The 16,102-nt window shown below is 40.1% G+C and overlaps 1 protein-coding gene across 3 annotated transcripts in view; it reads right to left on the bottom strand.

Moving 5' to 3' along the window:
* Positions 1 to 16,102, bottom strand: part of PPARGC1A (peroxisome proliferator-activated receptor gamma, coactivator 1 alpha) — a 1,278,036-nt gene that overhangs the window by 152,441 nt on the left and 1,109,493 nt on the right. Inside the window, exon 1 of one of the 3 annotated variants that reach the window (XM_006899275.1) lies at positions 4,153 to 4,239. The exons of the other annotated variants lie outside the window; for them this stretch is intronic. Within the exon in view, the coding sequence (XP_006899337.1) occupies positions 4,153 to 4,200 (48 nt within the window). The 5' untranslated portion in view covers positions 4,201 to 4,239. Of the gene's footprint in view, positions 1 to 4,152; positions 4,240 to 16,102 lie in introns of those variants that run through there. 3 annotated transcript variants of the gene reach the window in all.

The raw sequence follows: 16,102 nt of genomic DNA, 5'->3' as shown, positions 1-16,102 counted from the left end.
GCAGGCAGAAAACGAAGTTAAAAGGCAATCCTCTGCACCTATACTCTTTTCCTTATAGCTTTATTTGCCTTGCCTTTTTATTGTCTGAGTTAGCCCAAAGCTACATATCAGTATACCCAGAGAGGTTTATAAGTGTGCAAAGGGAAGGGTTTGTTCTGCTCCAATGTTCAGATTTCATTGTGACTGGCACCTCCCAGCCATCACACATACCCTTAAGCCTTCTCCTGCAGGAACTTGGACACCCACTTAACTCTTCCCCAATGCAGACCCTTAAGAGATAGTGGATAACTTTGCCAATGGTGCAGGTCAATGCTGGGGTTTCACTTTGAGGAAAAAGTGCCTTGAAAAGTAAGCAAACAAGAATACCAGCCTCTAGAAAGAAATATTAGCTAGATCAGGCAGACTCTTTCCATCTGGCTTTAGTTCCAGTTGTGGTGAGCTCAACTGAGATAGGGAGCTCTGGAATGCCGAGGGGCCACACAGACTGCTGGGCATAGAAGACTTCTCTCTTTAATGGCTCTATGTATGGTTTGTGGAAAATCTTTTGAGCTTCCAGGGGGAGGGAGGGGGAGAGAGAGAGAGAGAGAGAGAGAGAGAGAGAGAGAGTTCTTTCTATTTCTGTGTAGATGGATAGGTAGATATAGACTCTCCTCGTTTTCATATAAATATTTATAACTTCTAAAGACCATTGAAATGACCTGATAATCTGATTTAAAAACTAGTTAAATTTGGCTATCCTATAATCTACAAATTAGTTCCTTTCTTTTTTATTCCTCACCTACTTTTTCTTCTTTCTTGCCCTCCCTCTTGTCTCTTCTTTTCTATTTGATCCTTTCTTCCTTCCATCCCTGCCTTCTTGCTATCTCTCCATTTCTTCAGTCTTATATTTATCCTTTCCATTTTTCTCTTTTCCCCCCCTCCTGTCTTCTTTCTTTCTCTCCCTTCTTCTCTTTCCCTCTTCCCTCTCACTTTCTCCAGCTCTTTCTCCTTCTCTTCTGTCTCTTCCTCTCTGTCCCTCTCTCCTTTCCCTCCCACTCTCTCCATCTCTCCTCCTATCCCTCTCTTCCTCCATCTCTTTTTCTACTCTTCTCTCTACTTTTCTCTCTCTTTCTTTAGCTCTCTCTTTTTCTCTCCTTCTTTTCCTCCTCCTCCCCTCTCCTCTTCCTCTGTTCTCTCTTCCTCCCTCCCTCTCTTCTTTTTTCTCTCTTTTCCCACCTCTCTCTCCCTCCCTTCCTCCCCTCTTCTCTCTCTGCTTCACTCTCTTTTCTCTCTTCTCTGCTTTCATACTATGGTTGAAATAAAGTGCATGGGCTCTTGCCAGTGTTGACATACTAATAAAATCAGTGCCTTTGAATGTGGCATTATCCTGTGGCATTATCCTACTAATCTAAAACACATTAGAAGTAGCAAGTGTTCCTGTTATTAATTTATATTTGGCCTTTGGATGATGCCAGATTTAACAGTCCGAGCCCTGTAACTGTCCTCATCTGACATGCTGATATTTACAGTTTCCCTATACATTTGTAACAGGTGTGCCTTACTGTAATTACAGAGACACATTCCATCACCTCTTTGCAACTATGACAGCTATTTCACAACCAACCGGAGCCTTAATTTTATAATAAGATTTAAGAGGATAAAGCAGTCACTAAACACAAAAGGCTAATTATTGTACGTTATTTCACCCCAACAGACTTTTCTCTTAGTTAAGGAGCAGACAATAAATTAGCTTAACCGCACTGATGATAATGAATCATTATAATTAAGTATAATTCTCCATTAACCTTTCAGAGGTTTTTGTGCCATTGATGGTAAATTTTACGGAGAGAGAGGGAAACAGAGAGAAAAGAAAGAGTGGACCTGGCCACATAAATTGCATTAAGGAAAAAAGAATTTTACTTCTTAAAAAAAAAAAAAAGGAGTAGGCATGCCAGAGGAAGGGGGTGTGGAGGCGCCTGTTAAGAGTGGATGTCAGGAGAATGATCTCAATCAATCTTAGTAACCTTATTGTCCAGCACATCCATTAAACTGCGAAGCATGGAGGACCCTAAGTAAATCTAGCGATAGAGACTTCTATGAACCAATGTGCTAGCCTGTCATTATGTGCAAAAGGGCATAATACATTTTAGGAGGACAGCAAATATTAATGATTCAAAAAATGAAAGCTGCCTCAGCTACCTGCTGCTCTGAATGTCTCGGGCTGGCGGAGGTGATTCCCAGAGCCGTGACTGTGAAGGAAGGGCTCGGAGCAGAACGCTGCCCACGGTGCCAGAGAAACAGCTTCAAAGTCTGAGCTGGCCCACGGTGCAAGCCACGGCTGGCCAGTCAACCCAAGACCTCGCCAGGCCTGGACAATTAGCCCAAGACCTCCTCTCAAAAGAATAAAAAGAAAACACACACACACGCACACACACTCACACTCACACTCTCACACACACACAAAATAAATCCACTCTCCTCCATGCTTCTGACACATATCTGAAAATGACTGCAAGAATTCCAATGACTCAAATAAATCCTCTACATTTCCATATGATCCAGTTCCTCAATCAACTCCTCACAGCAGCAGGAGTTATGCACGGTGGAAAAACGAAACTACAGCGGCTCAGACCCACTTTGTCTGTCAGACAACCAGACTCTGAAGCTTTGCAAAGACAGTTAGGACTTAGGAGCTGCTCATAACCCCCTACCCTGGACTCCTCACAGCCACAGGGTATAAGGATTGTTTGTATCTATCCCGATTCACCAAGAAATGGCAAGACAAGACCTCCCTCCAATTTGCAAATACAATCTGCAGAAGCAACAGAGGGCAAACCTAGCAAAGAGTTAAGATTCCACGCTTTCTCCTCCTCCTTGAGAGGCAGGAAAAAGGCTCTCACAGACGGCCTTGGCCAGATGATTTTCAGCGTAGATGTGTATTGTTGCACCACAAGCACATCTTATTCAATCAGATCACGTGTGACACTTGACCCTCCCCCTTACCCTACGTGCCCCCAGCCACCCAGAGGAAGCACGCTGTGTCCACTGCCAGGTTCATTGTCACCAGCTGGGATCGTCCATGCAATTCAATTTGAGTCCCTTCCACCAGAGTCCACAGAAAAGTTTCTCTTGTTTTCCCAAGTTGCCCAAACTTTCTGAGAACATTCCACCGAGCTGAACGCAAACACGCAGAGGTCCTCTGTGGCCCTGCGAACCACTGGAAACTCCAGAGATTACAAGGAAACTGCTGGGCTGTTTTTTTTTTTTCTTCCTTTCCTCCCCCCTGTATGAATTGTAGCCGGCAAAGGCTGTGGAACTGATGTATTGCTGTCTATTTTTACACAAGCAGCAAGCAGTTCCACGCACAGTCCTGCATAAACTCTATTCTCTCAACAGCTCCGGCAGCCCTCTGTGGTACACTGAGATTTAACCATTGCCTTTCCTGCCACTGGCAAGAACCGAAAGCCAAGCATTGCTCTGGAAGACATTCTTCCTTTCGAAATATTGGAGGGGGGGAGGGGGAAGAGTGGGCAAATCTCTCCAACATATCTAGGAGTTTTAAAGGAATCATCATCATTGTTTTCTGTTCTATGGAAAACGCAACCCTCAGGGGGGAAAAATACCCAAACACAAATTCATCCCAGCAGGAATTGAGATTCCTTTTTTTTTTTTTAGTTCTCTGATGAATGGAAAGGAAGAAAAAAGGGGGGGCGGGTCCGGACTATAGTCAAACGGACTGCATCTCAACACATTCATTTTAATACATTCCCCCCGCCCCGTCTTCTTATAAATAGAGATGGCATATTTCCAAGCAGGCCACGAAACTCCCCTGGAAAGACTTCAGCTTCTGATTCATATCAATATCTGAGAGCATAAATATTGCATATGACTAGAAACCAAGCCAAAGGCACATCGAAAGAGTTTGCAACTGCACCAGACACTGGTGACAGCAGCTCAGCTTGGTTTGCTCAAGGCAGTTCAGAGCCACCTTAAAATAGCAAACTTAGTGGAGTTAAGACTGAGATTCCCTTCCAAAGGCTCCTGCTCAGGCTACTTTTTCGGCTTTTTTTCCCCTACTCGCCTGAGCCCTTCCCCCTCCCTTTACAAGAATAATTGCATCCCAGGGAAGCAGCAGCGGGGCTGGCTGCATGGCCCAGCCCAGCCCCGGCTTACCTCGATGTCACTCCATACACAGTCCTGGTTGCACATGTCCCACGCCATCCAGCTCCTGAATGACGCCAGTCAAGCTTTTTTAACTCCGATCCACAGTGTCACAGAGCACACACTCATGCAGGCGACCAGCCCCTTACTGAGAGTGAACTGAAGGCACCTGCCTTACTACAGTCCCCAGTCACATGACAAAGCTATTAAAAAGTAGGCTGGGCTGTCACTCACCCAGCCTCCCTTCTCCTGTGCAGCTCGCTGCACAAACTCGTGACGTCACTCACAGGCAGTCCTCTGCCTCAGTGAAGTAACGCTTTAAAAAAAAAAAAAAAACCACACATAACAAAACGAAAAGAAGGGAGGGGGGAAAAAAAGAAAAGAAAAGAACACACTTGGACTTGGGGAGGCATCTAGGTGCAAGCTGTGATTCGAGCCAGCGTCGAATGCCACAAACTCTCCATGGAGCCCTGACCATGGAATCACTCAAATCCTCTGCAATATTTTTGTCATGTCTTTTTTCTTCCCCAACAAGCAAGTGGCAAAGCTCCGCTGTGTCTCGTGGCACAGTAACTAGACCCTTAGCTCCAATACTTATGTATTCCCCCAGGATCAGACATTCTCAGATCTCCAAGTGGGTTTGGAAGATTTCAGGAGCTTATCACATGATGCATTTATATATATATATATATATATATATATATATATTTTTTTTTAAATGAGAGATTGTCTAATTGGGGGAGTGTGGCAGAGCAGCGAATGGGGCATTTAGGGTTTGTTTAATCAACAACACAGCCTGTATTTGTTAAGGTATCAACACACTGGTCCACCCAGCAATCAGCTGTCCGAGTGGCCCAAGGAATGCCAGTTCCCAAAGTGTCCCCCCCCCCGCAGTTGGCTTTGCTCCTTATAAGGAGAGGAAGCAGCAAAATACCAACCTTTCAGGTTCCTGCTAATTATTTCCATTTCCCTCATAGGATCTCAGAAAACAAGTGCTGGTTAATACAATTGCATGGACTGGAAAGACACACATGCTTAGTTTCTGGCTGCTTTTTTGCAGTGAAGTATTTTCTCTCCTACTGCCCAAGGGGGCATATTTGAATCAACACCGAGTCCTAACCTCAGTGCTCTGATGTGGGCAGCTTGCCTTGGAAATCAAGTAGTCAAAGGAGTGAGGGGGGAAATATCCACACACTAATGGCAGAAATAAAAATTTCTAGAGCTTTTAATTTTTTTCCCCCTCCCAGTTTCTACCTTGAAACAATGAAAGAGCAGGTGCAAGTATTTTATGATGACACTATATATTGAATACATAACAAACTTAAGGTACTAGATACCTCAGGAAAACATGTCCCAGAAAAGTCCTGGGAAAAGTAAACAACAAATAGACACACACCTACACACACACACACACACACACACACACACACACAAATACACACGTGTTTGAAAGCATATACACTTTCAAAACTTATAAATGCAATATATTTTTCAATTAGTTTACTTCCTTCACTTGACAAGAACTTCTTTTGTAGAGGGGGAGAAAAACAACAACAACGCATATCTAAGTACATTTATTAAGCACCATTAATTTAAATTCCTGGTCACTGCATTTAAATTTAAAATTGACTGAGGGTAATTTCATGTTTCATCTGTTGATCATCTTATTAAAAAATAATAGAGTGGTTTGCTAGCATATTTTTACTATTAAGCTACTTACATCTTTAAAACAAAGGAAGAAAACTTGAGTGTTTCTTCTTTCAAACATAATTTAAATAAGATATTTGCCTACCCTGATATTTGCAACAAGTTGCCAGTGAATTCCTGGATCATACAGTGAAACTGACAGTTCCTCATCAGTGGACATAAAGTGATGGTCAAAGGCTGTGACATTTTGAGTTAGTTGAATGCATTTCATCAGCACTTCCCCCCCCCCGTTATAAATAATGGAAAATTACTGAAGTGTTAATTTTCTAAATCAAGAAAGAACAGTAAAATAAAGTCTCAAGAAGCCTTTTTATACCTGCAATTAGTTACAGTACTCAGTGTGTCCCACAAAGAAACAGTAGTTTTACTTTCCAATTATATTTTGATTTAAGATAAAATTTCAGTAAATTATTACAATTCAGGGCAAAGGTCATTGACTCTACCCTTCAACCCAGTCAACTGTGCAATAGTACCCGTCGCTTGGCCAAGAAGTATCCATGCTTATTAATTATTTTAGATGAAGCCTATCTCGTGGATATTCTCTGATACAAACTGATTGTAATTGAGTTTGTTGCATGCTGGCACTACATCCTAAGTATACATTTTTAAAAAACAAATTCTATTTACACCTTTTAGGGAAGTTCTTTTCACTGGAATATTTCATATTATTGGTTTTAAAATTTTCACCTGTCCAAATGTTGTTACTGAAATGTTCTGGTCTGCGGGTTTGTTTGGTTTTTGCCACCTGATTCAATTTGTCTTACTGAAATCTTCATATTCACAGAAACCAAATGCAGTTTCAGAGAGCTGGGTTGTTTTTTGTTATGGTTTTTTGCGTTTTGTTTTTGTTTCTTTAACCCACAGCAGGATTACTTAGGAGTTAGCTGTTTGTTATAGATATGTGTATGCACATAGAAACTCAGATTCAACTCATGGCCTTCAAGAGTCATGGCTGATCCTCCAGTAGGGTTAAATCACATAGAAGGACATTGCACATCTTTCTACCATGATATAAAATCTACTTTCAAATATTTATGTATAACCATGTTCTAAGCTATATACATTATCACCTACACTATGTGAGTCAAGGAAAAGGTAATATATAATAAGAGGGTGTTGGATATTACAAGTCATTAAATTAACCTATGGCAATTACTATTACAAACCAAAATTCCTATGAATGGTTTTACAGTAAAACCAATATGAATTGTAGATCTTTGTTCAACTGAAATTTAAAATTAAAAATATAAACTATAGTGTGTTGAATTTTGCATTAAATATCTATTACTGTGCAATTAAAAACTGAAATATATTCTTAAGATATAGATAGATAGATAGATAGATAGATAGATAGATAGATAGATAGATAGATAGATGTAGTGGAGAGCACTCTATTATCTATTTATTTTCTCAAAATTTCCGCTTTATAACAGGGCTACATTGTTGTTGGTGTTGCTATATGCTGTTGAGTCACCTGTGACAACAGCACTAAACCCTGTTCTAACCTGTGCCAATCTTATTGTCTCAGACACACCTATCCCTATTACCCCAGTCACTGAATCAAGCCATCTCATCGAGGGTCTTCCTTTCCTATTCTGTCCTTCCACCCTCCCAAGTATGACATCCCTCTCCCAGGACTGGTCCTGCCTTGCAATATGTCCAAAGTATGTCAGACGAAGCTTCAGAATCCTTGCCTCCATTAGAGGTCTTATAATTTGGCTAATTAACTCTTCAGATTAAATATTCTCATCCAATTTCTTTTTATTCCCCCACCCTTCTTCTCAGGAGGATGTAAACCATTAGTTGCTCACTAGCCTGGGTCTTCCCTGGCTCCCAGGACAGTGTCTATATTTATCCCTCTCAGCCACGACAGAGCCGCTCCCCTCCTCCCTGAGGTCTCCCTACCAACCTGTCTTCCGCCCTGCCTCTATGATTTCCAAACATGCACTTTCCAACAACACCTATCGAAACCTTACCACGTGTGCAGCAATGTATCTTGAGGTCTGCCAAGGAGGCATATGACAAGGACACAAGAGAGTTCACAATCATGAGGAGATGACATCACTTAGAAAAGGGGGATGATTTTAGAAGACAAAAACAGTGTTCTTTTACTCAACACGGAGATTCTACTTTTCCTCCTTAAAACACACCTGCTTAGGTACAAGGTTCTTTTACTGACCATTGCAGTTCATACTTAAATCAATCCTATTTCATTTCAACAATGGAAAGAGGTATTTATTAACATTTATTGAGTACCCACAATGTCTCATATCTACCCAGCCTATTTTCCACCCAATGGACTCCTTTCTCTCAGCAGTTGTGTTAAACTTTCCCAAGGCTTTCCCACTGGTGAAGGGAGAAGAATCTTTCCTAGATTTGATAAGAACAGAGGGTGGTGAAAGGACAGGAGGCTTAAAAGAATAATTCAAACCTACAACACAAATATTTGACTAAGTACAGAGTACTTGATCTTCTCTCCCCCAACCCTGCTCCAAATTACTTTGTCTACTTTACGCATTCAAGATAACTGTCCACTTTTTAAAACATAAACACAATTGAGCTCAATTATCCAAGACTATAAATCTGTAAAGACAATTGATTTGGATGTTATTACAGTACTATATGCTAGAGAGAATTTAGATAAGTGGCTAGCATAGGATCCCTCTGCATGCTTGTTTTTAATATAAAAACACTTGAGGCTCGATATTTTTTCGAGGTTACTATGTGAAGAGGAAATTGCACTGGCTAGACATTGGAATTGATATGTCATATAGGGTATGTTGCCCCATTTAAGCCTCAAAACTACCTGGTAAAGATTATCCAGGGTATCCATTTTACAACTGAGGAAAATAAGGCAGAAATACTGTGGAGAGAGCAGCTGAAAAGACCAGAGAGATTCCTGAAAGCTCATATTGAAAGACCTAAAGTTTTCTGCATAAGAGTAATAACCATTCCCCAAAACAAAGGCATAACAAAGATTCCCCTACCTCCTCCTAAGCAATTTTATACCCAAGATATAACTAAAGCAGGCATTCGCTGGAAGCAGCTTGCCTAGAGAATTCTTCCAGAAGAAGAAATGGATCTGTTTGGAATTGCTCATATCTTCAAAGTTAATCATCACTAACAGGCACTCAATTCCAAATAGCTTTTAATTCTTAGAGAAGCTCATTGATCTTTGTTGTCCAGTTTCGTGTCTACAGATTTGCTTTAAGTCTCTGGAATATGTTTAAAATGGAGGCTATTCCAGCCATAAGCAGGGCTGTTGATAGCAGGGCAGGGTACCAGACTCCCTACTTTGGAAATACCCTAAAACTGAATTCTGTTTTAAATAAGATTTCATCAATCCTGATGAAATCAGGGTTACCAAACACATTTAGTGAAACAGAGAAAGAAGTCAGCAGACAACTTTAATGCTCCAGTGTGTTATTTTATTTTAATTGAGTACGGAGACTATCTTAGCACCCCATCTCTCAGCCCCAGTAAGACCTTCTGCAAATCATCCCCATGAACGCAAGACAGTCTGTATTTTCACTAAGATCTCAAAATCTGCTCTTGACATTTTTCATCTTAAGACAGGAAAATGATATGAAAATTAATCTTGAGTTGCTGTCGATTGGAGTAATCTAACTATAAAGCAAGAATTATGTTTATGAGGCATGCAGATAAGAGAGAATAAAAAAATGCCTAAAATCTGATTTTGCCTGCTGTGTGTACATCTACAAACATTTTCGTTTACCTTACTTATTTCACATTAATTCATCTATAATGCAGTGAGCTATTGATTATTTAGACAGGAAATGTTTAAAGATTGTTTAGCAATTTTTTTTTAACTGAAATGGAAGAGAAAGACCTTCATGATTCATTAAATATAACACCATTAAAAAAAAATCAAGGGCTACTAAAACTTAAAAATATGATATCCCACTAACTGAAGCCACCCAGAATCAGAGAAACAAAGGAATGTAATTTGGTAAATTGAAAGAAAAATAGATAGTGGTCCCATAGCGGCTCTGATAATTATTTTTAAGGCTTGGGTTAAATCACCTGAATTTTCTTGATTGAAGAGACCTGTTTTTTCTTTCAACTAGTCTCAGAACAGAAGAATGGAATAATTGTGGGTTATTTTTTATTTTGTGGGTTCCCTTCCACTTTACCTCTTATTTTGTTAACCCCACAAAACAAGCTGCCTTTGAAGGATATTTTTATTATTTTGCCTCTATTTGCACTGTAATTTTTTTTCAGAGCTTTGATCTTTTCCTTTATCTAGCAGGACTAAAATATATATTAAAAAAAATTATCAGGTGTTGGGAGCAGAAATAAACTTAAATTTTATTTTAAAAAGCAATTAGTTTGAGGTCAAAGGTAGATTTTAAGACAATTTGTAGCTTATGATATATTTGCTGATTTAGCTAGGCATAGGATTTGGGAAGATACTTTCTTAACTAAGGAGACCACTTCTGGAATCTACCTCCACATTTAGCACTTCAATCATAATATAGATGTCTAATATTGCTGGTAGGATTATAAATGGGCACAATTTTCTTAGTGGCAAGTGGGCAGTATTTATAAAAAACTTTTAAAATGGATTATAGAAATTATATTTCTGCAAATTCATCCTTAAAACATAAGAGGAAGCATTGTTCAAGAATTATGGGAATGAGAATAGTGAATGCCACATTATTTTTATTATTGATAAGAACCTGGAAACAATGTAAAATGCCCACATTAGTGGCCTAGTTAACTAGATTTTAATGATGTAAATGTATTTGACTCTATCACTAAAAACCACTCGAAGTATCTATTTCATAGGGCAATGGGGAAATGTTCAAGGTGGGGGTGGCAAGGTAGGAAAACGTGCAACAACGAATGAATGAAAATCCAACCTTTCTGTAAATTTTCATTAAAATCACAACAAAATATTTTTAAAAAATAAATCTGGTTTTAAATGAGACTTGAAAAAATTACAACCAAATCAAGTTCACATGTAAATATATACAAATACTTTCAAAAAGAAAGGGGATAGTAAGAGATGCATAGTGGTTGGTGGTACTAGAATTACTTTTTAATCTTCTTGTGTGTTTGCATATGTGCTTTATGAGGCTTTCCCCCCCCCCAAATTTCTGGGATAAACACGGCAAAATCTGTGCACTAAGAAGTGGAAGAGTGAATATTCATTTTGGGGGGAAAACTAGAGAGACTCAAAGGTATAGCTATGCATTTTTGGACACATAGGGAGTGTGCCACATAGAAATCATCTCTTATATTCCATTTAAGTCTCAAATATTCACTACATATTGAAGAGGAAGCTCTACCTGTCTGTCACGTCTAGTGTAACAGCTACTTTACATAGGTTGTTAAGGCTGTTGAGAAATGCTGCACAGAGCTGCTACATGGAACCTACGCAAAAACCACTGAATTCTAGGAGAAGAGAAGTTACTTCCTGCCATGAACGTGCCCCAGGGGTGGGTCCACACAGCTGACCCCCAGTTGCCTCTGTCACCTTCACTCCCTTCCTCAACTTGAAGTTGCATTGATTAAGATTAAGCTAACTTTCTCCTTCAAAAATTCAATAACCCGCAGCAGGGTTAAAGGGATTTCAGTCACTTCTGGAAGAGTGTATATTTGTTATACAGACTTTTACTTCCCGTCTAGCATCTAATAGAGTTTGGAAGCACATTCAAGGAAAAGAAAATACTAAATTCCTAGAGAATGTAGCATGAAAAAAACTCTGAAGGAAATTTCTCAAGGAGTGATTCCAGTGGCCTCAAATAAGCACCGCGGCTGTGCCTCTCTAGAATTCGATCCCCCATGGGCTCCAAGGAAGAAAGAGGGACAGTCTCCTCTCATGCAATTTATAGCCACAGAAACTCAGCTGTTTTTTGGTTCTGACTCAACAACAACGGTTTTTTGAACTTTGAGAAAGAAGGGTTAAGAAATGACCTGCTAAATACATGGCTTTTACAGTGGACAACAGAAATTGATGTGATCAAGTGAAAACCTGTCTGAGCACCAGAAGAGTGAATTGCAAGTGAATTTCTGGACAATGACCTCTTCCTAAAGGGGAAATTGACCTTCCAAAGGCTGTCATATTGCATCTCTGCCCTTAGGCAAGAAATTCATTGAAGGTTCCAAACCATCAGTGGAGAAGCAGCCTGATTTCTTCCCAGTAAAAAGTGGACTACATTCAAAGCAATGGAAGCCTTATTAGGCTTCCACACATTTCCCTAGGCCTTTTGTAATGCATACTCTGCTCACAGTTGAAGGATCATTATGTGGGATCATTTAAAATTTTCATTTAAAAAAAAACCCAAAGGATAAGGAGGTTAACACTGAGACTAACCTGGGACTTAAAGATATGAGAGTAAGAATCTAAGTGGTCTAGTGACTTATCAGATCTTGAGTCAACCCCAGGTCTAAGAAAAAGAATGGGAGGAAGACATTAGGTTTCCATTCAGCTCTGAAACAAGGAGTAATTCAGCTTGGGTAGGTTGGCTTAATGATTCCAAGCTCGGTTTCCTGATCTGATCAATGAATTGGCCAGATTCAATTCTACCTAAGATCCTGACCACCTCGCACAAGCAAGGATGAGCTTGCTTGGCCAGAGACAGGCAACACAGGGAGCCTTCCTTGCGCAAAGTGAATCCCACCTGTGGCTTCATGACACAAAAGCTCTGGAAAACAGGGATGACACGCAAGAATGTGCCTGGCTTCCTCACTTTCCTTACAATACCAGTACTTAGTCTCTTAGATATTTCAGAAAAGAAACCTGGGAGAGCTTGTGACACAGAATTCCGTCAACCACATATTTTGACTGTAAGATGAACTGCTTCTAGGCACCTAGGATTTTGAGAAAACTCAAACAGTTGCTCCAGAGAAACAATACACTGTCACTCTCAATCTTTGCTAAGAGCCACGCATTATTTTGTAAAGCCAAGCCCTTGCTTTGCTCGGTAAGAGTGAAGAACACACACATCTGATAGGCTAGTTACTGTTTATTTATGTCTGCATGTGGGTGCAAGAGAACACGCGAACATGAAATTTAGTCACAGCAGTTAAGTAATACTATTGCTCAGAAAAAAAGAGATTTAGGGAAGGAGGGTGATGGTTAAGTTCAGGACTTTGTAAGTAGGAATAAGGTCTATGATGTCTCGGATAACAAGATCTTAAAGAAAATGTTTACGCTGTTAATATCAGAGCTTCCAGCCGGCAAATAAAAGTTTCAGTAGATTTGGTTAGCAGGGCCCTATTCTGTTTTGGATTTGAAGGATATCAGTTAAATTACTATACATAGGGAGGAAATAGGAAAGGTCTTATGCCTGAAAGAATAGCTCTTGCTATTACTAGCAAATGTATTCGACGCAGGCCCCAGCACAGGACAGAGAATTGAGGCATCTTCTGGAGCCAGCATTTAGCTGTTTTCTTTGCAGATACATCCCTGTTTAGCAGGAGGGAGATTTGTGTTTAGCCTCTTCAAATGCCACCTAACTTAAGGGGTTCTTTTTCCCCCAAAACCAAGCGAACAGCAGAAGACACACTAAATTCTCTAACAGAAAATTGGGAGAGGGTACCACACAGTCCCACGAGTAAGTAAAGTAAGATCTAGTAAATATTAACCTTAGTGAGGATAACCTACCAGCAATTTCTTCTTCTACAATGTCGTTCATTCACTAGCAGTATTTACTAGCATGACAGATTTCACTTCAATTTTTTTTTCCCTGCAGTCAAAGAAAATGACAAAACAAGAAAAGTGGCATATGAAAGCCTGAAATCTGGGCCCATGATACCATCTGAAAAAGGAGGTTTATAAGAGATTTTCCTTTGAAACCAACCAAAGGTTCTATTCTTCCTTAAAGAGCCCAACCTGGACTTTGCTCCAAGCCAGAAGATCGGAACGGATTCTCCTCGTACCTTGTTTCCAAACAAAAATCTCTGACAACTTATGAGGTGTAAATTTCTTGCACCCATCTTAGTAGATCCTTTCCACACAGAGCGCCTAAAAATAGGCTGCACCTAACCTTTTGCACAGCCCCACAAAGTTACGGAGTGGGAACTCCAGCTCGCCGCTGCCCAGCAGGTATTTTGAGCATGTGTGTTCTTTGTCTTCTCCAAGGCATTGCCCAGTGTCACATACTGTATAAAAAATGCAAGACCGCAAGGTCTAACAGGAGGTGCTATGCAGTGCTATCTCTGAGGTGTGCCAGCTAGCACCAGACACCAGCGCCAGAGTCTTATGGGAATATTTCAGCCTTGTTACTCTGTTTGAGGGGGAATCAACTGAAGCCATGGCTCATCATTTCTGGAGAAAACCATTTAAATAATAACGTGAACATAATCTGTATAAATGATTGAATGGGATACCAATTGCTCTGTAAACTTTAACTCAAAGCACAATAAAAAGAAGTAATCTGCAAATAGCCTATTAATTTCCTACAATTGTGTGGTGGTTAGGGCCCTTCTACTTCAAACATATCACCAAATGCAGCAACGAGAAGGATTACTCTACTGTCAGACACCAAAAATTCAAAGAAGAATTTGACAATTTTAGTGTGGTGTGCAAGAAGTCTCTCTCTCATTCTCTCACACACACACACAAACACACACAGATACTTTATGATTTTATTTACATAAAGTTCAGAAACAGTCACACCAAATGTGTGCTGTTAGATGTCAAGGCAAATGTAGCCCTGGTTGGTGGTGGTATAATAGGGACAATATAAGAGAGAAGAAGGAGCTCTGGTGGCCTAGTGGCAAGAAGCTGAACTGTATAATCCTGAAGGCAAGTGGTTCGAGACCACCAGCTGCTCTGGGGGAGAAGGATGGGCAATCTCCTCCCTTGTGATTACCTGCCTCTGAAAACCTGCCAGAGAGTCAGCTATGGGTCGGTTCTGACTCCACAGCACACAACAACATTAGAGAGAAGGAGTTCCAGAAAGCCATTTGTCCTCTCACTAATTATAAGAAATGACATATGTGGGTATATTCAGTAAGGGAAAGTTTCTTGAACCAAACATTAACTCTGTGGGCACTACTCAGTATCCCTATTTTATTTCAATAATAGCAGAAAATACTGGGAAAGATGAAAAAGCAGCAAGGAATCTTTCTGTATTTTTACTTTTTAAAGTTTCCTAACTTCTACAGCATCGATGTTTTTGGATTGTGGAGATGAAAACTACTGAATATCTATTCTGTGCACTTCCAAAGAACAAACACAGAGAAGCCAAGTCAGTCCTGGAGGGAGCACGACTGAGGTGGTCCTTAGAAACCAGGGTGGAGAAGGAGGGGCCAACATTTGCAAAAAGACAGTACACTGGAAAAAGTGAGAAGTCAGAGAAAGAGAGGAAGACCTCGGACAAAATGGATTGGCAAGTAGCAGTGCCAATGGGCTCAAGCCTAACAGAGACTATAGAATGGCTCTGGACAGGACAGTGTTCAGATTTGCTGGTCACAGGTTCACTATGAGACATACTTGACTCAACAGCATCTAACAATAAGCAACACAATTCTGACAAATGTGCAACAATGAATGAATGAAACCCCAACCGTTCTGTAAATTGCCATTAAAATCACAATAAAAATGGGGGGGGGAATCTCTGTTATATATGGTTAACACATTGTCGCACACTTTTAAAATTGACGACTGTGCTTAGAAATACACTTGCCACCATTTGCAGCAATGTGTTAAACAATTTACTATTAGCTGGAAGGTTGATAGTTCAAACTCAATCAGAGATGCTGAGACAGACAGACCTGGACAACTGCTCTCAAAACCTTTAGCATTTTGATGTTCATTTAGATTATAGCATATTTTACATTTCTATACAGCATCCAGCATATTTTGCATTTCAGGTATTCAGTAACCACAGGTACCTGGTGGTACCATAGAACAGTTCTCTAAGACACAGCTGGGTATCCATGAATCAGTATCAAAAACCAAACATACAAACAATAAAACTCATAAAGATCTACAGTATCCAATTTACCTTTTGAAAGAAGTCAGTAAAGTCAGTAGCTGAAAAGCAACAGCGCTGAAATCAAAGAACTTGACCTGAGGTCAAGTTTGTTTCTTTGACCTTGGACAAATCCACTTCACCTCTCCAGATTTATTTTTCTCTGTTGTCAAAATGATAGAGTAGGATTAGGTGTTCACTCTCTGTATTTCTTGAATGAATGAAATCAAGGTAGCTCCCAACTTGAAAACTTCGCTACTTTCATCTTGTTTGATGTTAATTACTGAAGTCCCTCATTGACCGGGTTT

Source organism: Elephantulus edwardii, unplaced genomic scaffold, assembly GCF_000299155.1.
Source record: "Elephantulus edwardii isolate Elephantulus edwardi_28Jun2011 unplaced genomic scaffold, EleEdw1.0 scaffold00251, whole genome shotgun sequence".
Taxonomy (NCBI): domain Eukaryota; kingdom Metazoa; phylum Chordata; class Mammalia; order Macroscelidea; family Macroscelididae; genus Elephantulus; species Elephantulus edwardii.
The sequence above is the reverse complement of the archived record's forward strand: the minus strand, read 5'-3'. Positions and strand labels throughout refer to the sequence as shown.